General features: G+C 43.7%; 1 protein-coding gene across 6 annotated transcripts in view; it reads left to right on the top strand.

Moving 5' to 3' along the window:
• Positions 1–26,328, top strand: part of grin1a (glutamate receptor, ionotropic, N-methyl D-aspartate 1a) — a 39,844-nt gene that overhangs the window by 4,963 nt on the left and 8,553 nt on the right. For 3 of the 6 annotated variants that reach the window (XM_037117138.1, XM_037117136.1, XM_037117140.1), the window contains exons 2-18: positions 847–981; positions 2,917–3,093; positions 9,679–9,776; positions 11,366–11,487; positions 12,535–12,709; positions 13,637–13,781; positions 15,671–15,757; positions 16,176–16,323; positions 16,666–16,793; positions 18,513–18,677; positions 19,993–20,111; positions 20,461–20,573; positions 21,053–21,201; positions 21,347–21,504; positions 22,056–22,217; positions 22,529–22,638; positions 23,015–23,160. In XM_037117138.1, coding sequence (XP_036973033.1) covers positions 847–981; positions 2,917–3,093; positions 9,679–9,776; positions 11,366–11,487; positions 12,535–12,709; positions 13,637–13,781; positions 15,671–15,757; positions 16,176–16,323; positions 16,666–16,793; positions 18,513–18,677; positions 19,993–20,111; positions 20,461–20,573; positions 21,053–21,201; positions 21,347–21,504; positions 22,056–22,217; positions 22,529–22,638; positions 23,015–23,160 — 2,337 coding nt within the window. The remainder of the gene's footprint in view (positions 1–846; positions 982–2,916; positions 3,094–9,678; positions 9,777–11,365; positions 11,488–12,534; positions 12,710–13,636; positions 13,782–15,670; positions 15,758–16,175; positions 16,324–16,665; positions 16,794–18,512; positions 18,678–19,992; positions 20,112–20,460; positions 20,574–21,052; positions 21,202–21,346; positions 21,505–22,055; positions 22,218–22,528; positions 22,639–23,014; positions 23,161–26,328) is intronic. The other 3 variants (XM_037117139.1, XM_037117137.1, XM_037117141.1) reach the window with 1 other exon arrangement.

The following is a 26,328-nucleotide window of genomic DNA, read 5'->3' as shown; positions in this document are numbered from 1 at the left end:
GAATTTTTGCCATGAATAATGGGTACTCCCTAATCTGACATTTTCATCTTAAATCAGATGCTACACTTGTCAAGACACCATTTATGCATGCTGGCATAGCACTGCTGGTCTAATAAGCGTTAAGCTATAAGGAGTAAGAGGGGAAAATATTTCGTTTCCTTGAGATAACGGATTAATTTAACTAATTTTCTCGGGATAGCAGAGCTCCATTTCTAGAAATAACACAATTTGACTTATCACAGGAAAACAGAAGGAATAATATGTTCGACCCATGACTGTTAAGTTCTCGCAAAATCGGTATACTTGCAATCGACCCATTAAGATCTTTCGAAGAAGAATTGGCAGTTTACCTAATATTTATTGTTGTAAGTGATCAACTTACGATCAATGTAAGTGGGAAGGGGTGACTGGTTCAAGCTCTTCAGGTGGTGTTGTTATGTTATACGTTTACCGTGTTTCTGTCCATCCCGGAAGCTTGCTCGTGTCATCAATTTTACCCACACATGGGGCAAACATACATACAGAGAGAGGATTTACACCTGATTTACAGGGATTGGTGACTGCAACATCGCAGCTTCCTGGTGGGACTGACCTTGTGTTTATATTGGTTTAAATATGATTATGTGTCTGCAAAAATGAGATAATTGGGAGAAAGAAAGAAAGAAAGAAAGAAAGAAAGAAAGAAAGAAAGAAAGAAAGAAAGAAAGAAAGAAAGAAAGAAAGAAAGAAAGAAGTCTCACACTGGCAAATTGGATACCTTTTTCTCTCAGAGAATGACCGGTGTATCCATTTTGTTTTGACGCCAGTGTCAGAATGACAGAGTGTTCCTCTTCTGCGTCTCTGCAGGTCTATGCCATCCTGGTGAGTCACCCTCCACAGTCCAATGACCACCTCACTCCAACGCCCGTCTCCTACACTGCAGGCTTCTACCGCATCCCCGTGGTGGGGCTCACCACCCGCATGTCCATCTACTCCGACAAGGTGAGTGATGGATTAAGGGGGGATGTGAAGACAGATCGAGCGGGAGGAAAACAGGAAGAGAGGGAAGGGAAAGAGCGAGGGAGGAAGGCGCTCCCCTGGGGTGGCTTCAAAAGCTTCTTAGATTAAACGTCCCATCGCTGTCCATTAGGGGAGCTGTGATTAAATGGGCTTCCAGCTGCAAACTGAAAGGACATCATTAATAATGCGCTTGACCTGAGCAATGTTTTATGAAGCACAAGTCACTGAAATGAAACTTTAAAGCAATCACATAAATAAAATGCCACAGACTCAATTTAAAGCCTGCTCAAGCGACAACTCACCTAATCTGGCGAGTTATTAAAGACAATCAGAGGCATTAAATACAGAGAGTGAAGGGAGCCCGAGGGGTCAGAGCAGGGGTCAGGACATTGTCATGTTTTTTTTTTATACAGGATGTTTGTTCATTGGTGAAAGTGTTTGTGGCCCAATGTCATTCTGAAACACTCTTCTGGCAAGACTCCTGTCAAGAGCATCAGTGAGGTCAGTCGCTGATGTTGGGCGATTGAAGCCCAGCGCACAGTCACCATTAGTCCATCCAGCGTTGGACCCAGTTGGGGTCAGAGGCTCTGAGCGGGCCACATCATCTGTCAGTGCTTTACAATCCCTGTGCCAAACACTGTTTGAAACATGAATCGGTTTTGATGTAATAATGCTATCCTTAAGATTTATTCAGGCTTAGGCACAAAACATTCTTTTGTTTGAAGTACCTGGTTGAGGTTTGGAAAACAATTCGACATGTGACTCCATATGTCCATATTCTTGGGCAAGTCAAGTCAAGTCACAGGTTGTGTCAAGTAGAGTTGCAAGTCCTGAGTCAAGCCACTCGGAAAGTGATGACTTTTGGCACAGGCACGATGACGATGATCTGATTTGATCCATGGACCATCAGGTAGCATCGCGAGGAGCTTGACTGACAGGGTAGTCATCCAGTCATGACAAAGCCATTCCCGGCACTCGCTCACACACCAGGTAACGTTACACAGGCGCTTATAATGGCAACGTTGACTACGTTGAACAGTTTTGATGTTTTTGGTATTGAAACTGAAAATGAACCCAGACAAATCATTCAAGCCACAAAGTCTCAAGTCAAGTCAGAAGTCTTTAATTTCCAATTCCAAGTGGAGTCTTGGGTCATTGATTTTTTTGTCGAGTCAAGTTGTAAGTCATCAAAGCAGTCTCAAAGTCTCAATAATCTGAGACCTTATTTCTGTCATGATGAGAGCAGACAAGGTGGGCCCAAATGCAGAAGAATGGCAGGCAGGATCACAGCACACAAGGAACAGGCAAGCACAAACGAACATGAGGGAGTGAGGTGAAGAAAAGGGGTAGTGAGTGGAAAAACACAAGGACCGGGGAAGGAGCTGTTGGCTGGAGAAACACTAGTAACAGGGCTTGGCTAACGAAGGAGATGCAGTGTAGGTGTTGAGGGAAAGCAGCCTGAGGGAGGTACACAGAGAACAAGACTATACTGTTTAGACTGATACAGGACAAGTATGGAGGAAAACTAAAGCTGGAGAAAAGAGAAGAAACACACAGAAAATGAAACTGAAAGTACAAGAACAGGTCATTTTCTGCTTTAAGTTTTTGGGTCACCACGGGTACAATACTGACCACTTTGTTAACTAAGGGACTCATTATGGTCATTACTATGGTCACTAGAGGGCTTTGTCATGTAAATGTTAACAAATCACACAAATCCGTCCCAGTTGAAAGGGGTGTCCACATACTTGCGACCACGTCATGCACATACCAATAAGAAAAGACACAGTTTTTTTCAGCTTGGTTATGAGCTACGACTCTGTGACTCATTGACCCCCTTCAGCACAAAATTGCTGTAGTGGAAACAGTGTTTAACCTCACAGTGTTAACCTCCATCTCCCGCTCCGCGCTCCTCAGAGCATCCATCTGTCCTTCCTGCGGACAGTCCCTCCCTACTCCCACCAGGCGCATGTGTGGTTCGACCTGATGCGCGAGTTCAACTGGAACCACATCATCTTGATAGTGAGCGACGACCACGAGGGGCGGGCTGCTCAAAAGAGGCTCGAGACCCTCCTGGAGGAGAGGGAAACAAAGGTGAGACGCTCGGGCTGCGGCGTGTGAGAGCATTGAGCGCGTGAGCGTGTAGGGTTTTTTTTTTTGGTTTTTTTTTGTTTTAAAAACTTCAGAGGTCTTCTATGTATGTAACTGTTTTCCTTTCTGTTGTGTGGCCACATCTCTTTCTCACCATTGTGTAAACATTGGCTAACATTCCTAGAGACATCTACAGCGTCTAATGTGGTCTAATCTGACAAAAGTTTGTATGTTTATTTGCTCATCTTCACGTTGCTTTTCGCCATAGTCTAAATTATCCTGTGTCTATCCACAATGGGAGCCAAATAGCGGACTTTAACGTGGGGCTTTGCAAACCATCACAGACGGAAGTGTTCCATCGGTGGAAGTCAGGTGTGTGTTTCCTGATGAATGGTCTGCCTCATTATTGTGCATGCAGGCCTTGTGTAATACCACCCTGTTAGGTCATGTTCACAAGATACGTGCAAGTTTTTTGTTTTTTTTGCCTTTCAGATACCGCTGATGCATCCATTTTAAGTGTAGCTCAGAGCCGTGTATGTGGGTCAGTGAAATGCTGATCTTCTCTGAGTCAAAACAGACTTGAGACCTCGATGATGTGTGCCCTTCAGGAACAGAGAGAGAGAGAGAGGGAGAGACAGAGAGAGGGGGAGGCAAAAAACGACTGTCATCCATTGCACACATTTAATAAGATGATATTACCTTGGGATATTTTTTTCTCCCTGCTATACTCTCCGATGCTCGTCCCTCTCTAGGGCTCTTTGCTGTAATTGTGTGGCCGAGTGAAATGAGTCCCGATTCGGAGATTTAATTAAATCACAAGCTGATGAGATGCTGAACATGACACAGACCCGAGGTAATTCACGGAAGACGGCTGCAGCGAAAGTGAAAGCTGCTTAAATGAAGTGACGGGGATCAGTATTGATTAAGAGCCACCGATTGGATAACATTTCAAACATTTGGATTAATCGCGTCAGATTGTGCTGACGATGATACTGTCATATCATCGCGATGTGACTCACATCCTGCACTCGAGAAGAGAAGTCGCTGTTGTAAAAAGCCTTTGATGAGAATCCAGGAAGTGCCTTTTAATCAGAGTTTGGATCTCAAAATGAACCCATCTGTGCATCCAATTCAATCCAATAATACTGAGAGAAGTCGCTTCAACTCTCTCAACTGTGAGGTTTTAATTACGCATATATTTAGACATGGCTGCAGGGCTAGCTCGAGCATTTTTTTAAGGCCCCGGGCATGATTTATTTGAGAAGCTCTCCAACAGTGTGCAGCAATAATTACGCTGAAAGCCTGGTGAAACTTAAAGGATAAGGCCAGTGATACTAGATAGTTTCCCTTCTGTCAGCTAACAAGACCAAAGCCAACAATGAACTGATCTACTAAGTCTGTTATATCTTCTGTTATGACACTGTCTGCCATAAAGCTCCACTGGTGTCCAAAAGTTATCAAAAACCACCCTGTTTGCCAGAATAGAGTTGGCAACATACGTCCCTGCAAACCATTGAAATGTTGAAACTTTACGTTTCATTACGTTGCAACTTTACATGTCTTTAGGTTCAACTTTCTGGCCTGGTTAGGTGTAAGCACAGAAACACCTTTGTTAGGGTTAGGACAAGATAGCATTTCTTCCTACCTGGTTCTGTTGCCACGAAAACGGCTGGACAATGTCTCAACGTCTCATCAAAAATATCTGGTGGTTTCACACTTACAAATGTTAAAACACAGTCTCGAACAGTGGTCTCTGGCTTGGCAGCCTGCTCGCTTAGGTGTAGCTCCATCAACATTCTCTCCGCCTCCCAACATGAAAGTCACCTAATGTGTGACTTGATATGTTGTCATAATGTCAAAATGGTACACAGCAACATGCCGCCGACTGCCAGCATGTTGGCGACTGAGCTGTTCAAACACATGAATAAACCACTATTGTGCTGGGTTACCATGAAAACAACACACTGTAGATCATTTTGAGTTAATACACATACACTGTCCAACTGCAGTTAATATTTACTAGTGAGTCAAAATGTGTATGTATATGTCCAAAGCTAAAGCAGCCCACTATAATTTGGGTGCCTGTTTGGAAAGATCTCCTCCACACATATGTTAAAGCACTTCAAAAAAGTACTTAATGTGTGTGTAATGGGGTTTCTGTAGAAAAAGAAATTACCGCATCAGAACCCTTCTCCCCATTAAGTCTCCCAAAACTGTGTGTCCGCATCACATTTGCCAGATATAGGACCAGGATTGGCCTCCAGGCTATTTGTGATGTCACGAATCGTGCTTATGGGCCCCGCCTCTTAAAATCAGATTTGCAATGAGAACAGTGCAGAAAGTGCACACGTTCAGTAGAAGAATGTGAGAACAGCCTTCTCCTGTATACATCATTCTACACAGTGAAGCTAAAAAATTCAACTGTGGCGACAAAACGAGGAAAACATATTTGTGACTGGAGGGGGACTTTAAAGATTTATGTTTTTCACAAGAACCAGCGAGCTCAGAGCTGAGTGCCACAGCAAGGAAAGACGAGAAATACAGGCTAACACATTGTTGTTTTTGGTCTTTAAATGGGATTCATTCTCAAGGAGAAAAACTATACACCAGCCTTACCCTTTAATGAACAGTTACAGTAGATAGAGCGTCCTTCTTATGGGAATTATACTGTATATAAAATATACATTAAAAAGAAGGAGACATCCTCCTCAATTTTGTTAGCTGTGAGGACATTTGGGAATTTGCTTATTTGCACTTTAACCAAATCAGTAGGTGTTTCTTTAATCCTGAAAAGAAGATGAGAAGAATCCAATACATTCTGATCTTTTGTTTGTCTGAGCGCCCCCTGAGGGTTATGAGGCCCAGCGCAGGATCGACCCAGCCTGTGTCGACATGGCCAGAATAACAAAAACCCGTACCGGCTCTTCTGACGTACGACTTGCGCTGTTGTCACCTGAACGCCCGAACAGCCAATGCAGCTTCGTTCGACTGCTCTAGATGACTGAAGAGGAAGCAAGTTTGGATGTTGCAGACCGCAGCCTCTCCGCATTATGCTCTAATTAAAAGAGGGAGGTGTTGTTCTTGCTAATCACCCTGATGTGCTGCGTGAACCCGGCAAATTTACATGTTATATTTAGCTCCATGCCAAGTTCTTAGCGAGGTCGCACAATCACGGGGGGATCGCTGTCACCGGCAGCAGAGAGGCTCTGGACACAGTGGACTTAGTCAGAGTGCAAACGTGACCAACACAACATGAAATATTAATGCCTGACTGAGGATACAAAAATAGAGCGCTCAGAAATTCTCTTGGGGAAAAAAGACAAAGACATGTCTTTTTTTCTTTTGTGCTGCCGGATGTTGCTAATGGAAAATATTTCTACACGCTGAAGATACATAAAGGCTCTCAGTGCATGCTACGATTCTGAGACGTGGCTACATGGTAATCACACAGGAGTGTCCAAGATAAAGGAGGAAAAAAAAATCATCTCACTTGGTTGTATATTTCACCCTTTTTCAGTGTCGCTTCATACAGTTTTGTTTTGTTGTATAACATTGCTCTTCCATCTTTAAAGAAAATAGATTTTTATGAGATGGAAAGAATTGAATCCTCTAACCTCATTGACAATTTGTTCTAGTGATTGTTATCATGGCACAAGAAAATGTGCTGTGCGCGCACGATCCTTGAATTTGGTTAAAGTCTTATTTGATAATGATTCTCAACATTGAGAATCACAATCTTTCAACCATTTGTGTAGCGTCAGGGTTGTGCAATAGGTCTTCAAAGCTTTCAGTTGTGAATGGGGGAGTTTGTGCTGATGGCTGAATGGTCAGAGTCGACGTTGTGAAGGGAAAGAAACAGTCGCGGAGTGCACTGGAGTGTGAGCCGTGGAGCCAGGCAGCTGTGAAGGAAGCCCTGTGAAGCAGAAAGACGATGTGTTTTCCTGCAAAATGGCTGCCTGTCTCCGGCAGGAGTCCCGAGCGTGTCTTCGCACAGAATACAGACCCGGACTGGAATCCAAAATGGTGACGTCGCAGATTTTTGAGATTGAGCTTAACTCAGCAACTACTGAGAGTCAGTGTGTTGTCACAGGACCAGATGATACACTACATAGCAACTGCGTATAGTATGGATTGATATGATTTAACAGTTAGTATACCAGTCTTTTGTCTTTGTAAATTTTAATTAAACTGGTACCCAAAGTTATCAAAATCTGCATAACCGTTAAATAAATAGAACGATACTCAGTTGAGTGTATACCTCCGCCAAGGCCTAACAGACCCCCTTGATTGAATCAAGCCTAATCCAGTGTCAAACTCCATAGCTCTGTAACCCTATGCATTTTAAATCACCCATAACTGCTTAAGTTAAAATTGTAAACATCAAATTCCACCCAATCACAAATACAAGCCACCTTAATTGATTCTGTTCATCAAGATCCACGCATAATCCCCTGAGAGATTAACCAAAATGTTGAAAGATGCAAAAGATGAGTATAAATTCTGGGAATGCGTCCCTTTATCCAGATCTGCATCAGAAGTTAATGAGGTCTGTTCTGGACACAAAAGAAAGCATAACCTTCTTGGTAGAGGTTAAGATAAATCCACAACATTTGTCAGTTTCTGACTCAGCGTATCATGACAGTCATGAAATATAATCTACAGCAGTGTATATCAGTCCTCCTCCTGAGGCCCCCGGCCCTGCACCATTTCAGACGTTTCCCTGCTCCAGCACGCCTGATTCAAATGATCAGCTCGTCGTCGAGCTCTGCTGAATAATGATAATGAGCTCTTCATTTGATTCAGGGACAGGGGAAACTCTAAAACATGCAGGGCAGGGGTCTCCTAGGAACGGAAGTGAAAAACACTGATACGCTGGATTTGAATTTTAAATTGTTTTAAACAGCATCTTTCGCGTCAGCACCACCCTTTGACTGAATGAAACACCACATTTATCAAACCATGCCAGCACACCAGAATCCAGATTTGAATCTCAAGGATTCACTTTGGTTAAGTTGAGGGAAAGATCGTGATTTAGGCTTTGAGTTAATAAATACCAGCTCATGAAATAACAATGAAATCTAATCTTTCAGGATTTATGTACATGGACGCAGAATGTTCCATTTGAAACTATAGATTACATGTTGTCATCACTCTACAAACTGCTCTGATACTGGGTTGTCTGATATGTCGCACTAGTAAATAACAGTATGGAGGAGGACAGAACTGGCTGCAGTCTGTGAAGATGCCACTTGAGAGCTGGAGAAGATAGTGAACAGATGGTTGGGTGGATGAGAGGTTTCCTCGCGCAGTTTTGCAAGTAGAGACGGCATAAAACTTTTAACGAGCTCTTACTTTAGCTTTAATTCTTTATTTTTTTGAAAGCCAAAAACATGATCCGTCTTTGGCCTCGATGGAGTGCGAGTGAAGGTTGGCCTTGTTTTGTTTTGTTGAAGTTAGGTTTCCAGCTGAACTGATTATTGCTTGATCGCAAAATTTTCTTATTGATAATCGATGCAGCTGAATCAGTAACCTCGGAGAAAATGTGTGAATTGAACACGTCTTCAGCGTATTATTCTAAAGCGCACATCTCTGATGTTCTTTGCAAGCCCCACCGTTAAAGATCCCAATTTGAAGCAGAAAAGTGGAGATTTGTTGGAATGCTTTACTGCCCTCCATTTTCAACTGTTTATAATATTTTTCTGTGTCTGCATATTTTCTCTGTGCACATTACTCATCAGAATAAAAAAAGGAACTATGAAAACCTCGACCAACTGTCCTATGACAACAAGCGAGGACCTAAGGTATATTTGCATGGTCAATGCACGCCGCCCACCAACTTTCCAAACGTAGCAACTAGAAACCAGCCCAAACCAGTCACCAGCCGAACCCAGAAATGTCCCTCTCTTGGTAGCACGTGTTTTTCTTTAATTTTTTACTTTGAGACATTTCCCTATGATTTAAATGAAGAATGATTTTGTTATGAAAAATCTATAATTTTCCGGTCATCAAAGAAAAAAAAAAAAAAAAAAAAAAAGAAGCCAGTGAACAGCGCCCCCGCTTTTATCATTTTCATTTTCTCCTTCAATAAAGGAATGCATGTACTCAGAACACACACACTCACACACAAAAAGAGTTTGCAAGTCTCATTCCTTTGTGGAGAACCGGTAGTGTGGGACAAAACCGCTTCCCAGATGCTACTTCCTCCTGTTCTGTAGCACTTCCCTAGTTTTCAGCAGTCTTTTTGTTGGGGGAAAACGTCCCCCTCACCCCCTTCACCCGTTTTTAGTTACTGGTTGCATTGACCTTCTTCTTCCCCCCTACCTAACACATGCACGTCCTTCTTTGGAGCCTTGATAACCCTCAGTTTGCATGCGAACAAATGCAAAAGTTTTTTTTTCCCTTCAAGCTTTTTTTTTTATTTTTTTTTTTTTAGTTCAGCCGGTTCCCCTGGATCGCTTTCCTTTTTATCTCTGTCTCCCGTTTTCAAACAAAATCGGCCAAGCTCGAACCCAAGCAGGTAAAGGGGCAGCATGGTGTCTGAGGTAGGGAAAAGTAGCTGGCTTGACCTTTCTTATGCCCCGATCACAGGCAGAGAAAGTCCTCCAGTTCAGCCAGGAGACTAACTTAACTGCCCTGCTGCTGGAGGCGAAAGAGCTGGAGGCCCGAGTCATCATCCTGTCCGCCAGGTGAGATCTTTTTTTTAATCAAATATCACACATTCACTTCATCCAAGATGGGATGATTGGTGAATCATACCTGACACCTGCTTAAAATATCCCATGATCCTATTCCTGGATAAAAAAACCCAATCTGTTTCATTTTTTTTTATTGAATTCTTAATTAGTTTCTTGATTAACTGTTTTGTCTATTAACTGTGAGTAAATAATGAGTTTAAGTCTTCAAAATGCCCCAAAATGTATTTGTTTTGATTATATTTCTGGTGTTAGACAATGAAAAACAATAAATCCCAAAAACTGTGTGGAGCCAAGACTATTTTTCTGTTTGTTTGTTTTTCAGCATTTTAGCTTCAAAATTAGTTTCATAATATTCAGTTTCAGTTGACCAACCAATCAATTAATCTACTAATCATCTCTGCTCTTGTTTTAACCCAAATCGGCTTCAACCTTCTGTGGAACCCAGCCGTGGATCGTATGTTCACTTATAATCAACATCTAAATTCTGCCAATGTATTCTGGGCAGATTTTAGGAAAATGTACAGATGTTTATTTTTTTTTAGTCAAACGTGTCCAAATTTGTACGAAATGCTGCTCAAGGTAAATCTAGATTTTCTGTGGATGTCAGCTGCTGAGATCCAACAACACAATATTTCGACATAACTTGGCTTAGAAACATTGCAAACAACGTCTGACCGCAGACCTCCTTTATAACTCGTACATCCGGTTGTTTTTTAGAGAGGAGGTACCAGGGACCGACTTTACTGTTGGAAGAGAGCGCTCTGTGCTCCCATGGCTCGATGTCACAGAACACAAAGAGATTCTCCAAACTGGATGAGACAGGGCTAAGAATTAAAAAAATATGACATGCTGGTTGGGAAGTCATGAGGCGTCCCCAGTGCCGTGTTGGTTGTCTTTCCCAATTAGCGCATTCACTCCGGACAAAAAACCCTCCAACACCCAACAACATCTGGCTTCATCAGCTCTGGAAAAAACAACTTGCCTAATATAGAACTTTTAACCCCCCCAGTTCCCTGATGTTTTACTTGTTTTTATTGTGTTTTCCTCATTTAAAAAAGTGCATATATGCGCACTAATTTTGGTGTAAAATGACCATTTCTCACGACCTACATGCTTATTCATATTCCCAATGTCAGGCCAGTATCTGGCTGATGTTGTATAGTTTGATCCTGGCATTTGGTTTGAATATTTCACTAAGTACCAATAACACTCTCAATATAAGCCTCAAACAGAGCTTGTTCAATCAAAATTTAAAATGTATATTGTTATACAAAGTGGTTTCTTGCGTAACTCAAAAGCTAAAGAGAGAATTTGAAAGAAAAAAATCAGGGCTCAAGAGATTTCAAACTGGGGCATCCTGGAGACCAAATGTTTAACTGCATGAAAAATAACTGCAGCATTCTTCCTTTTCTGCCTTAAGAGTAGCAGCTATCCAAAAGAATCATAAAAACAAGGGAATAAACTTGGACATACAACAAATCCCAAATAACTATGATTTAATCAGCCACTCCTGAAAATGAACACTCACACACAAACACACATCTTCTGTCTTTTTTCCCCCCCACGCGGCAAAATCCCAGTGAGGAGGATGCTGCCGCAGTGTACAAGGCTGCTCGCTTCCTCAACATGACGGGCTCGGGCTACGTGTGGCTGGTGGGCGAGCGGGAGATGTCGGGTAAAGCCCTGAGCGAGGCGCCAGACGGTACGTTCATCCAGCAGAGATGCGGCACGCGAATGTACGAGTTAACCCCCGGGCCCATCATAACGCAGGACAGGATTAGACGGATTAACCGTTTAACGATGAATGCAACCACATGATTATCGGTTTAACTGCTTGTTGTTGTGTGTTGAGCATTTAAACGTTTAAGCATTACGTGTTTAAAGGTTTAAATGGGCTGTATCTGCAGTACACCTTAGTTTGATTGTGTATGTCCTGGATTATCTATAAGGTAAACTCATTGTGCTCTCCTGCCATATTAATACCCTGGTTTCTAATGAGTTATGAAGGGAGACTTTTGCAACAGATAACTGGTAGAATGGTAAGCTACAACAGCCTTTTTCTTGTCTCTGTTCTTGGATTCTTTCTCACACAAGTCTCACGGTATTTTATCACTTTGTGGTCACAAACGTCGAGCGTCTTCTCCCCACTCTACGCACAACCAACCCCCCTCCCCCCACCCCGGCCCCCTGCAGAGCGTTTGTTGTCCTGTCCCTGTCCAGTCTCTCCCACGTCCACCGCAGCCTCTCCCAGGAGTCTGCAGGACCGACGGACCTGGTTGCAATCAGAAAACTTAGCTGAAGTTGGATTGTTGCTTTGTTTTAAATCTAGGTCTCGTGATACTTTTTGTTTTTTGTTTACGATCACAAGTAATACCTTGCCTGTGCTTAATCCTGAAAGCTTAGCCGGTAGGGCGCCCCCCCCCCCAAAAAAAGAAAAAAGATCCAACTTCAAGGGACTCTTTACACATGCTGCGAAAAGGTCATCAGCGGCAAATTCTGAAAAATGATCCATTTATTCTGCTGCCTTGACTCATAAATGACTAGATGTGGTTATTTCCCCGAGTTATCTTCCCTGAGAGTCACAGGCACAGGATGGATCATGCAGCTGAAGTCTGACCTTTATCCAGGATGTCTAAACTGGAGGCCCTATAAGTTTTTTATCCACTATGTGCATTGCAAAAGGATCCTGAGAGGCTGTAGCTGGCTCGGATCAGTGATTGTCTTTTGTTCTTTTTCGGCCTGGTCTCAGGTCTGATCGGCCTCCAGCTCATCAACGGGAAGAATGAGTCAGCGCACATCAATGATGCGGTGGCTGTGGTGGCTCAGTCCATCCAGGAGCTCTTTGAGAAGGAGAATATCACAGAACCCCCGAGAGGCTGCGTGGGCAACACCAACATCTGGAAAACGGGGCCGCTCTTTAAACGGTGAGCATGATGCATCATTGCAGTTCGTGACAAACTCTGACATTTATAATTTGCTGAGCGGTGTAGCAATTCAATCATCATGACAGACAGGCGTATAAAAAAGCAACCTCGTCTCCAAACAAATTTAAAGACATTTTTAGCAGGACATATCCAGAATTTCTAACATTTTTTTTCTCCTTTCATTTTGCCAGATGCATCAAATCACGATTCCTATAACAAACCAACTTGTGTTTCTGATTGGTTGAGTCTGAATTGTGCATATTCTCACTTACCCTAAAAGGGAAAGTTTACCTAATAATCAAACATTTTGATGTTTCCCCCTCGGCTATTGTTCTGTTAATCCATCTAGACTGATTTCATTTTGAAGGTATCGACCGCAACATTTCTGCCTTCTCCTCCATATTATGGTAGGGGGAAGTGTTGGACTCATAGGGATCCAAAAAGCACCTAAAACTATTTTCTTTCTTTATGATCCTCTGCTGATTTGGGGGTGAACTGTCCCTTTAATGCTGCTCAAATCAGTAGTTTAGTCTGTATATTTACAATCGATCAGCTCTGCAGTTTCCACTGGAAAGTTGTCTTGTATAATCAGTTCTGCAGATTTTTCCAGAATGCAAACTCTTTATTTGTCACCTGCAGACAAAGTGACCGAGTTTTTCAACTGATCCTCTTAAGAGTGGTTTCTCATCAGCGAAACAACAAAATATATGCACTGCTTCCAAACAGACGTGGCAACAAAAATATCATTTCCAATCCACTTCATTGCGAATCATTCATTATATCATGTGCACTGAAATGGAGTGTAGTGCAGAATGACGCACCATTAAATGCTCCGTTACACTCCTAACAGACGACACGCGATACCCATGCATGGACGCGTGTGTGCTCATTTTGCACAAGTTAATCGTTTTCATTTGCTTCCCACAGGGTGCTGATGTCATCTAAATACCCAGAGGGCCTCACAGGACGTGTGGAGTTCAATGACGACGGGGACAGGAAGTACGCGCACTACAGTATACTCAACTACCAGAAGAGTCGACTCATTCAAGTCGGCATTTACAACGGAACACAGGTAAACTGGCCGACAGAGACAACCTGGCCTACTGGACAGAACTGAAATGCAAAATCATGGCACTTTAAGAAAAGAGGGCCATCGCCTATTTTCCACTCGCTGCCTGAGTAGTCAAATTCTTTTTTTATTCATACCGGACATGCAGCTCCAGTTTTCTATCTATAGCACAATGTAGTCAATGTAGGGCAGCTCCTCGGTCCCCTGTCTGTCCACAAGAACACTGCGCTTCAGCCAGAGCTTTTACAATGCAGCAGCAGTGTGTCATAGTGAATGTGAGGTGTGTTTCAAATATGTATCAAATCTGTTTTTGCGTTGCTATATTGAACTGGAACATACAGTATATTATCAAAACGTTCTTTCTGCAGCCCAAAAGCCCAAACCTTTCACGGAGTGTTAAGCTATTCCAAGCATAAATAGCGACTGTAAGCTTTTAGTTGTTTGCGGTTACACCGCTCATCATGTAACCTTTGGTTGAGTCATGCTTTGCAATGAGCCATGCCTTTGTTTTCTGCACTGCAGGAGGATTGCAGATCTGTCCGATGTTAACTGTGTTCATCTCTAGATGGCAAGCAGGAGCAGCATGCGTCTGAAAATGAAAAACCTTACCATGTCCTCTACGAGCCCTTTACAGATTAAGAGAAAAGCATTTCAAAGAGTATAACTGTTGATCATTTTACAAACCACAATCTAATTTTTTCAGATAGATTTCCAGCCCTTCAGGCAGGCTGGTTTGGTTTGCATTTATTTCTGTGATGTATGAAAACCCAGATGGCGACATTCAGTGCCACATTTCCCTTATAGATAGTCCTTTGGGTACAGCTTGAAAATGAAAACATCGCTCATGGATTCAATTGTCCATAAGCGGAAGAACCAGAAAATTATCCTTAACTCATAACTTAGTGGTTCTCAAAGAGGGGTCCTTGACACCAGAAATGATCTTCACTCTAATTCCTTCCATAAGTAGCACAATGACAGAGTGTGTGACCTTTTTGGTCATCTGCACATCCTCGAACCAAAGAACTATTGTTAATAACCAAAATGCGAGCTTACTGGACCTTTGTCGTAAGCATGCATTTTGCTTGGGTTTAGGTACAAAAACTACTTGGTAATGTTTAGGAAAATGTTTTGGTTTGGGTTAAAATAACTACGCAGTTGCTGTAACTTTCGTTACAAATGCACCTATGTCCCAGCTCCTACATGACGTGACTTAACTTCACTAGTAAGTCTAAACAACTCTCTGCTGACTTCTGGTTTCATGCTGGACATGAGCGGCGGTCTCCTGAGCACAAGTCTTGTGCTATTTTAAGTCCATCCCTGACCTCCTATGCTTTCCACTCTTTATCCTACTTCTCCTCACTTCCTCCTTTGCAGCCATAATGATAACTACAGCCACAGAGCTGGTTTCATACACTGTTTGTTTTAATATTGCCCGAAGCTAAAATCTTATCAGATGGAGGACCGTAGTCTAATTTATGTGAAGTTAGGGGTCGTTGATGTAAAACAGTTTGAGATCCACTTATATAACGTGGCGAAAAAGGAAAAAGGGCGCGACATTGACTCATGAGGTTTTCAAAACATTGTACTTTGTAAAGAATTTGGAAAACTACAACTTAACACACATTTTGCCATGGCGGCGTCACTCCATGACAACTAAGCAAAGTCTGTAGCTCTGTGAGTTGCCGCTGAGAGCTCTGGGAAACACGTTCCCGAGGCCTCAGGTATGATAAATAAGTCAGAGGTCGGTGAAGTAAATACAGGAAGCGCGGAGCTGTGGTTACATAAAGCTGACTCATTAGAGATGCTCACCCACAGTGTTGGAGCCTCATCAGCAGTAAGCCTTCTGTCAGCGCTCACCTTTAATACCGTGTATGTGTGTGGCGTCGCTGCAGGTGGTAATGAACAATCAGCGGAAGATCATCTGGCCCGGAGGAGAGACCGAGAAACCACAGGGCTTCCAGATGTCCACTCGATTAAAGGTAGGGCGCCTCCGCTTTGCTGCCTCAATGTGACGTTGGTGTCCACACACATAGAGCTGATGTACGCGCGTTGGACAGTGCGCCGACATTTGTTTCTCCGAGGGGAGGAAAGTTAATCTGCATTCATGAGGGCAGAAGTGATGTATTGGCTTTGACTTTTATCTCTCCGAATTTGTCATAGGTCTGCAAAGAAATCCTCTCATCTGTATCCTTGTCGGTTATTTTTACATCCATCCGTCTGTCTTTGCGTGTACATGTGTATCTGTGGAGTTCGTACATTCGTGTGTCCGCTGGGTTCTTCCAAGCATTGCTTTTTTTTCCACCCCTCTCTCTCGCTGCTTCGCCTGAGTCCCTCGGGAATCGGGCTGGATCGAGCTCTGGCTACTTGATAAACAGCTTTCTGTCCCGTTTGTTGTAGATAGTGACGATACACCAGGAGCCATTTGTGTATGTGAAACCCACGCAGCCGGATGGAACGTGCAAGGAGGAAATGACATTAAATGGAGTCTTAATTAAAAAGGTTATCTGCACTGGGCCCAATGAGACCATCCCAGGTAACACATCAGGGACGTTTATACTGTCACTGTGCTTTTACTGCACCCGCCAAACACCCACTGGAGATGCATACATATATATGCAGTAGGTATCTATATATGTATGCATGTAGCTGAGTGTGCCATTCAGAGTGCGAGGCTGTCAGGATGCTTGGTGTGTCTGCTCTGTTTTCTGGCAAACGGCGTGATTGTGCGCGTGGTTGTCTGCAGTGCACCGTGTGTCACGCATTTCGTTCAGTCTACGTCCGCCGCCTTTGGATTGAAAAAAAGACAAGAAAAAAAAAAACACATCAAAATCTAACTTGTTTCATTTAGAGTGATTTTAACTTGCAACTGTTGCTGGTTTGGTTACAGGACGCCCAATTGTACCCCAGTGTTGTTACGGCTTCTGTATTGATCTCCTGATCAAGTTGGCTATGACCATGAACTTTACCTATGAAGTGCACCTGGTGGCTGATGGGAAGTTCGGAACTCAAGAGCGGGTCAGTTTTACATTCATAATTTGTTACAGTTTACTTACTTTACCTGACTCTACCTTATTTATTTTTTGTTATTCTACTCCACAAGCAGTAATGATCTCACTACCCAGAGCTGTAGCAATAAGCAGCCATACAGCCACAGATAACAAATGTCCAGTAGATGAATCTGCCCACTGTCAGTGTCAGGTTTTAATGTTTACAACAAAGGATTAGGCCGGCAGCAAACATCACGGCTGAGTGCTGTGGTTAATTTTGAAGTGTTACGTATTTAGTTGTTAAGCTGTGAAAGTGAAAAAGTTCATTACCAAGCTTCCGTCTTCTCCTGACTCCAGGCTCACCTCTGGCAAGTTTCTTGATGTATGACCGGGAAAAAGCGTAAATGAAAATGTGTTTTAAATTACTGTATAGTTACCGCATATGAATATGATAATTGGGTTGCCAAGCGGGCACCAGTGCAAATTTGCTGAGATGCGAAGGAAGATGGATTTAATGATAAAATAATTCTTAAAAAGCAGCTCGAGTTTATGTACAAAAACATAGATACAGCAAGTTTTGTCTCTATTCTATCAGTGAGCACCATCAGCTGCTGTGATATTTGATTAGAAGGTCAGTTTCACGCTGTGCTGTTGAGGCACATTTTATGATTGCTATTTGATTTATAGTCCCAGAGACATTACACTGCCCTTCATAATACAATTGAAGACATAACATGTGCCATTAAGACCTTTTAGTGATCTGATTCTATTGTATAGTGGCCTTATCTTTTCTTTCATGTATCAAAATGGGAAGACACATAGACACACACACCACTTACATCCTAAAGGTCATCATTGCACACCATATACATCACTCACGTACCAAAACACTTCTCGTCTCAACAGGGCTAATTCATTTTCATCAACCCCATAGGAAAGGATTGTCAAATAGGACAACCTAAAAACACAGTACCATAGAAGGATTAGCCATCTAACCTAACCTTGCAGTGTTCAAGTTGTTTTTGTTCACTTTTTCTAAATTTATAGAACCTACTTTATTTCATCTTTGCTTAACGCTTCACAAATATCTTTTACTTGCTAGCACTGCCCAGAAACCTTTTATCTAACACTTAGCTTGCAGCCAGTGTTAACTTGCGTTAGCTAATGTTGAGACAACATTTCTAAGCGTACACTTGCTTATCTGACAGCAATGGACTTGAGACTCACGCAGCTGACACAGATCTCATGCTCTCTCTCTTTGTTTAAATCAGATTCAGACAGGCAAGGTTCAGAGCTTAGCCTAACTGTTCTGTTATCAGTTGTCCTTGTAATATTTCCTATCAAACCAGGAGGATCTCTTGAGCTTAAAAACTGTTCTTTTCCAGGCCAAAATGGCAGCATGACTGTGTAACACAGGCCAGGACAGAATCAACATCTACAGGAATAAGAGGAGAGACGGGACAGGAGCTGAATTTCTCTGTGGGCACATTCATCTCTAACCCAGAACAACTCTGTCCTGTGGGCAGTGTTACACATTTGGTGTTCTTAAGTGCATGATCTTATAAACTCCTGAAAATAACAGGCTCTCTGTTTTTGACGGAGCCCGTTCCAAATGCGGAGCACGCCTAGAACGTACATCCCCGCTAGGCTTAACCCAAATCCTTAAAGCTCGGAAACATTCTGCGGTCTAGACGACAGCAGGTTGATAGCTGATTCTCACGTTCACGCCTTGCTTTTGGGACTTCAGGTGAACAACAGTAACAAGAAAGAGTGGAATGGTATGATGGGAGAGCTCCTGGGGGGCCTGGCTGACATGATCGTAGCCCCGCTGACTATAAACAACGAACGAGCCCAGTACATCGAGTTCTCCAAACCGTTTAAATACCAAGGCCTGACCATCCTTGTTAAAAAGGTAAGTGTCCACTGTAAACCATCTGGTGCTCTGTCAGGGGAAACAACCACTGGGGAGTTGCATGTTTGGCTTAGCTGAGGAATCAACCCTCTAGGGCAACTTTTATCCCTCGAGGATCAAGGCCAACTGTTATTTCATTCCTTGATTTCTACATCGCAATCGCAGGCAAACACTGATTAAGGGAAGACACTCATATGTATTACAAGAAACTTTTAATTGATTATGAAATGTTCTAAATATAATACTGATGCCTATATGACCTGCACAAGCAAACAACCACTATCAGCAAGAAGACTGGTCATTTCTGCTTCGAAAATCAAGCTTATTTATTATGGTAGGGATAACATTGAGGAGTCTCACAGACAGGAGGAAAGGGGCTGCTCTGTAGTCTGGTGGTACTGCCATCTGGCAATGTCTACATTGCCAGATGGCAGTGGAATGATCGGCTTTTGACTTTACATTTGATTTTACTGGCTTTGCTGTTGTGCTATATCACAATGTTGACTTTTTGTAATGGTGACATAACATTACTAAGCAATGTTGAAAATGTTTAGATTTTTAAAAATGTTTAAAATTGTAACCTTTAGGCTAACCTAGGTGTCCGACACTATTTTTTGTTTTTTTTTATTTAATAGTTTGTCCAGTAAAACCAGCAGGTGTTGGTTTCTGCTGGCAGCAAGAGCTAAAGACCTTGTACAACCATACCAAGGGGTTTAGCTCTTGCTGCCAGTCATAACCCACTTTACTACACCTGACCATTTTCCAAACAACGCTATTGTTCTTTATGATGAGGTGATGCCAAGACAAATTTTCAAATCAGGAAGTTCTGGCTCTGACCATCTCACTTCCATAAAAAAATGAATAAATAAATAAAACCATCTTGAAATTGTGAACATCTCACGCACAGTCCAAGAGTCTGTGTTATGATTGTCACCCATACAGATATGAAAAGACAGCCAGAATAGTATAGAAGAGCAGTAAAGTCACAAAAAAGTATAGCAAAGCTGGTCAGTTAATGGTAGTGTGAATAGTACATGGGTTAAAAGGGTCCAGCATGTAAGATTTAGTGGCATCACACTCTAACCTACCTTATGGTGGTTGCTAAATATGTGAAAAATGTGAGTGGCTCTCTTTAGAGTCAGTGTTTGGTTTCTCACTCTGTACGTAGAAAACATAATCACGAATACCATGTTCCACCTCTGGTCCTTTACAGGGATAAACTCGGAATATGATCTTTCTCTTCATTTTAATATTCAAATATAAGGTAATCGAAGTTGTTAATCAGTCTACAACTAACTTCGGTGTGTGTTTTCAGGAAATCCCTCGCAGTACACTGGACTCGTTCATGCAGCCGTTCCAAAGCACTCTGTGGCTGCTGGTGGGTCTTTCGGTGCATGTGGTGGCGGTGATGCTTTACCTACTAGACCGGTTCAGGTACACGGGGGACATGTGTTTGTGTGTCTGTGTCCATGTGTGTGTGCTTATGTGTATTCACTGACTCAGTGAATGTGTGCGTGTACATGCACTCCTTCGCACTGCAGATCTTCCCTCCGTGTGGACTCGAAGGCAGACAGAGGTGAAGATTGACTCCAACCATCCCACTGCTCTGTCCCCGTGCAGCCGTCTTTGTCTGTTTTCTTTCACACTTTGTGTCCCTCTTTGCTTTGCTCACTCACGTTCAGTTCTCCTTCCCTGCCTGGGGTCGCCAGGGTTTTCCCCTCCACAGGATCTCAGCGATTTCTCATTTTGTCTCCTGCAACCCTCCCAATTTTTTCCCTTCTAGCCCTTTTGGAAGATTTAAAGTAAACAGTGAAGAAGAAGAAGAAGATGCCCTCACCTTATCATCTGCTATGTGGTTCTCCTGGGGAGTGTTGCTGAACTCTGGTATTGGAGAAGGTGAGACAGAGGCACTGAGAAAACAAAATGATCGCCTGAAATCTCTAAATAATCCTTCCACCAGTAAATGTTCCTATCCTCCCAGAACACTATAAGGCTGTCAGGGACTTTGGGCTTTTAGACAGTTTTGCTGTTGTAAAAAGACCAAATCAAGGCGTTTGTGGCTCCAGGTGGTGCCTTGTTGTCATGTTTTTACTTTGAGGATGACAAATTGGTTCCTTTTGTGAAGAAAGCCATCGCTGCAGCTTGTCTCCTAACAGTTACCTCTCCTTGTTTCATTTGTGATCAGTTTTTTCTTTTCATGTCTGATATTGCAGTTGGTTACTTTGTGGTAATTGGGTTATGTTACAAGGTCCATGTAATCTCTAAGAAAGAGCTGTTCAGAAAAAGATTTATTTAGCTGACTGCTGTACATGACCATTTCAATTACAAATTTTAAAAATGACTAGCTGAAAAGGACAAAACTGTCAATCACACAGGTGCGCCGCGCAGCTTCTCAGCGAGAATCCTGGGTATGGTGTGGGCCGGATTTGCCATGATCATTGTGGCTTCTTATACTGCCAACCTGGCAGCCTTCCTGGTGTTGGACCGGCCTGAGGAGCGCATCACCGGCATCAATGACCCAAGGGTGCGTACAGGATGACATGAGGACCATGTTAGCACATGGCAACATTTTTATGTGTTTTAAAAATGTATACACAAAAACAAATTGTATGAATTATGCATCCATGGCCCATGATCCAGTCATTATTTGTCCTTGTGTCCTTATGCAGCTGAGAAACCCATCCGACAAGTTCATCTACGCCACGGTGAAGCAGAGCTCCGTGGATATCTACTTCCGGCGGCAGGTGGAGCTTAGCACCATGTACCGCCACATGGAGAAGCACAACTATGAGAGTGCCGCCGAGGCTATCCAGGCTGTGCGCGACAAGTGAGTCTCGGCCAGGCCGGGCCGACCGGAGCACGTGTCGGCCGGCTGCTCGACCTATCAGGCACACAAAGCAGGGCCAGTCCCAGTCAGCTCGGGGGGTGGGGGGAGGACATGGACCTCTGGAACAGATGGAAGCGGCAGGATTTACTGCGGCATTCCCTCTGATCCAGGCCCATCGCCCAGCCAAGACAGATGTCAAGGGACAGGAGCAAGAGTGGACGTGTCAAAAGCACTGGCACCAGTGTGAGGTTAAGCTAACATTGAGTCCAGGAGCCCCCTTTTTCAGGTTGTACCCAGACGAACATCTTTGAGATGGGGGGAATCCAATGGGGGACGCGCCCTCACCCATCTGGCATTGGATTTCATTTGGGCCATAAGCAACGGTAGAGATTGCTGGTAAACGCTGTATGACACACACGATCTGGTGTGCGAGAGAGAGAGGGGTGGGAGCCGTTAATGTGTATGTAAATCATTGTACTGTCGCACCGTAACCCCCTCCTTCCCCTCCTCCTCCTCCCTCCTTCCTCCTCCTCCCTCCCCCTCCCCCACAGCAAGCTGCATGCTTTCATCTGGGACTCTGCGGTGCTGGAGTTTGAAGCCTCGCAGAAGTGCGACCTGGTGACCACGGGAGAGCTGTTTTTCCGTTCGGGCTTTGGCATAGGCATGCGCAAGGACAGCCCCTGGAAACAGAATGTGTCCCTGGCCATTCTCAGGTCTGTCCCAGCCGAAGCTGCATTACTCGTATGACTTTTTTTGTTTCTTATCTATATGATTTCCTGGTCACTATTGACCTTTTACAGCCATCCAAAGCATCGCCTTATGTCACATCTTCTATCTCTGTATCTCCCCTCTCCCTCCCTTTCTGTCAGTTTGTCTATGTCAAGTTTGTGTCTGTCTGTCACCTGTCCTGCTGTCTCTGTATCACTTATGTTGCTATCTGGGAGTGAGCGGCTCGGACACTCCGTCTTTTGCGGCGTGTATTAACTTTGTTACCTCTCTCCCCACCACCCCCAACCCCCTGCAGTTCTCATGAGAACGGCTTCATGGAAGACCTAGATAAAACCTGGGTGAGATACCAGGAGTGTGACTCAAGGAGCAATGCCCCAGCCACACTCACCTTTGAAAACATGGCAGGTATGGTCCTTATGGCGTAGCGAAAGCGTTTAAAGTGATTGGACAAAAACTGCAGTGGTAAGGTACTGTAGCGCCTTTTTGTCCAATACCTTTACAAAAATCGTTGTTTTAGTGTCGGCGTGGGTGCTCTGTGGAAGTGTGCCGTACAGTAACTTGTGCAGTGGCTTTGTGCAGTTGTGGTTTTCTATTAATAGTGTGTGGTTCACAGCCACCGTCGTCAGTAGGAGCTGGTTGAAAAAGGAGGGGCGACCACTGAGCAAGACAGGCACACCATTCCTGCATTCCTGCTCAGTGGAAGCGGCGGGGTTTGTCGGGGTTTGTTGCTCACGCATCTCCACCTCTGCTCTCTCTCTGTTTGTCTGTCCCTTCCCAACAGGGGTCTTCATGCTGGTGGCTGGAGGCATAGCAGCAGGGATCTTCCTCATCTTCATCGAAATCGCCTATAAGCGCCATAAAGACGCCCGCAGGAAGCAGATGCAGCTGGCCTTTGCGGCCGTCAATGTCTGGAGGAAGAATCTTCAGGTAGGACTGATCCCCTCTGGGCGCTCACACGCAGGGTAGAAGGGCCGAGGCTTTGGTGCAAGGGTGCCACCAGAGCCCCCTTCGCATGGGGATCGACTTTTGTCTCGGCCTCTTAAGGAGGTTTTTATTTTGCACATCAGAGGTGGTCAGACTTCCAGATCACTGTACAAGAAACTGTGATCTCTGGTGCCTTCGTGTACCGTAAGGCAGCCTCAGTAAGGCCACCCTTTGGTCCAGAGGAGCTCCCAGAGCCCAACAGCGCTCGTGTCTCTTGTCTGTGCCTGCAGGAGAGTAAGGAGGCCTCTGGAAGTCAAGCTGTGGCCGGGACCCCCTCATTAGTATGTAACTAATTAGCGGAACCATTTCCACCCCCATGTCACCCCTCGCTGCTAGAGTAAGATAATTAGCCTCGTGGCCCTCTTACATGTTGGACATCCAAATTAAAACTTCTTCCACATCCATAGCATGAACTAGTATACACTAAGCTGCTGGTATGCTATGCGCTTCATGAGGTCAGATGATGTGGACATGGAAATCCAACGAAAAGGAAGCAAACGTCTTGCTGGAAACATCATAAAAGCAATAACAACAGTGATTACTGTGCGGTTCATGCACTTTGATCGCGTCATCATTGATTTCCTTCTCTCCAACTGCCATAATAACAGCAGCCAGGAGCTAACAATACAAATAGAGCATAAAGATTAAAATCAATGCCCTGGCTCAATCACGCTGCAGCGACTCATCTAGTATATTCAGTAGAACTATAGTGTGTGCCATGCGACAGTGCGTCTCCTTATCCACTGCAGTGTCCATACTGCAGAGCTCTAATGCGAGACAGACTCATCTTGCATGCCAGGGGCTTCATGCAACTCAGGCGGAAAGTTTTGGGGTCAGTTCACCCAAATTTCAAGAATACATTTTTTTTTTGCTACTAACCCTAATCCCAGTGGCATCTAGTCATGCAGATAGTTTCGGTATTATGCACAAGGCATTTGTGATATCCTCTGAAACTTCTGCCAGCAAACCAATAAAGAGCATAGAATTTCAGAAATAGTTTGAAGACATTTGCATGGCAAGATACTACTAAGAGTAAAAGTTTTTTTTTTTTTTTTTTTTTTTTTGTAATTTGAGTAGAACAATCCTTTAAAGTTCCAATTTGTAAGAATTCCCAACTCGATGTGGGATGGTGGCTGACCTACAGTCCTTCAGCGTCAGTATTTGAGGAGTCACAAATGACACTGAAAATCAACTTTCTTACAAATTGGACCTTTAAGCTGCAATCAAGCAAAAAGGCCGAAGAGCGTGATTTGCCCCCGACGGCAATGCAATCGTGGTTGCGAAGCTTTGGACATTCGGAGCACCCAACCTCCACTCACCTGCCCCCCCCCCCCCGTCCTTTATTCTTGATGGTTTCACTCCCTGATTGGATAGCTTGGGGGTACAGGGGCTCTGCATTAAATGGCCAGTCACACTGTGAGTCAGTGGTGTGGCCTTGGCTGCCTGTCTGCTGACTCTTTGTGAGCCTTGAAGCAAAGCTCAGTGTTTGGTCCTGCTGAATAGAGAAAGCAGGGCCGGAAGAAGGTACAGTATAAAATCACAAGTGCCTGTCAGCAAATCAATGTCCTTCTGAGAGTGTCTGCCATTGACCCGACTACTGTGTTTAACTGTCGTGAATGTCCTCATAAAGATGTGCGTTCTCTAGGCGCATACAGCAGGTGAATGCATGCTTGGGGGGTGGGATCACTGAGAAAGGAGAGGGACACAATAAACTGCCTGTAGACGTAGCGCGTTTTGTATCCGTGTCGGCGGTGATCATGTTGATTTCTCTGCAACGCTGAACAAAGACGGCTCATGCATGCTCATCTTGCTCACCGACCGTCACTGTGGGCCCTCGAGCTAAAATAACCGGACACACACAATCTTCAATGCCCTAAATATAACCACTGTAATAGGGTCTCATGTAAGGGTTGCAGAAGGAGCCCACAAAGTCACGTTGGGCTGATACAATCTGTTCTCTTCTGCGTGGATATTATGCAGGATATTATTCATACTGTTTGGGTGCACTGATTTGATTACTCACCGTGATCTCATTTTCACAAATTAAAAACGACAACTTGGTTATGTAGGACACGAAGTCATCACGATGGAAAATCTAAGATCACAGTTTATGTGGCCTCCTCCTTCCTTAGTACGGCAAGCCCTGAAACATGGAGTCCCATTGTTGGCATCATTTTGACTGCTTGTACGTGTGTTTGTATGTAATCATGTGCTTATACTGCCCCAGGTTGGTGTATTACGCAAAGCCCTGTGCAGTACTGTGCACCCACATACCTTTAAACACAGACATGTAACCTGAGAGAACATGCACTTCTGACTAACCTAAATCTGTTCATGTGGTACATCCCTCATCCTCTGCAGGCTGAAACTATACCCATATGCTGTTAATGCTCAAAACCCCGGAAAACTTCATCAGCACCCATGCCACACACCTTTGCTTTACAATGAAATAAGGGTGCATGCATTGCTAGGACTGCATGCATAAAATATTCCAGCGTTAAGGAGCTGTAGCCACAGAGATGTAGTGGCATATTACATTTTGTTAAGAGACTTAAAAGTAGCCTTTTTCAAAGTGATGTAAATCTTTATGATCTAAATTTATACATTTACTATATCCTAAGTCTGTAACAGATGTACTGTATAGCCACAACTTCAGATGTTGTCTCTATTTTGACAGCTGTGTGACTTCTGGTCAACCCGTAGCATCATTTTAGGCTATAGCAGCAAAAGCATCAAAAACAGTTTGCAAGTGGTTGGTACACAAAGTGTAGCATTTAGCAGCTAAATGGCCAGATATTTCTTACTCAGAAGCTGGTGGAGACCAAACCAAAGCTCAAAGATAGTGAATATTATTAAGCAAATCTAAGCTAGTTTTGCTTTGCATCTGCTGTACGTCTAAATATGAAACAGTAGGATATCTACTTTGCCATATAAACATAAACCAAACCTACCATCCCTGCTCCGGGCCTGAAAACCTCCTCCTTGCAGTGGGCCGTAGCCCCTGTGCTAGCGGTGTAAACACTGACTGTCAGTGCTGCGGCTTCCAATCTGGTCCTGGCAGGGTGAGCTAGCTGCACTGCTAACTGGCTCGCTATCTTTCCACAACTACGC

The sequence above is a fragment of the Acanthopagrus latus genome, chromosome 12, assembly GCF_904848185.1.
Source record: "Acanthopagrus latus isolate v.2019 chromosome 12, fAcaLat1.1, whole genome shotgun sequence".
NCBI classification, from domain to species: Eukaryota; Metazoa; Chordata; class Actinopteri; order Spariformes; family Sparidae; genus Acanthopagrus; species Acanthopagrus latus.
This window is presented reverse-complemented; position numbering and strand designations above follow the sequence as displayed.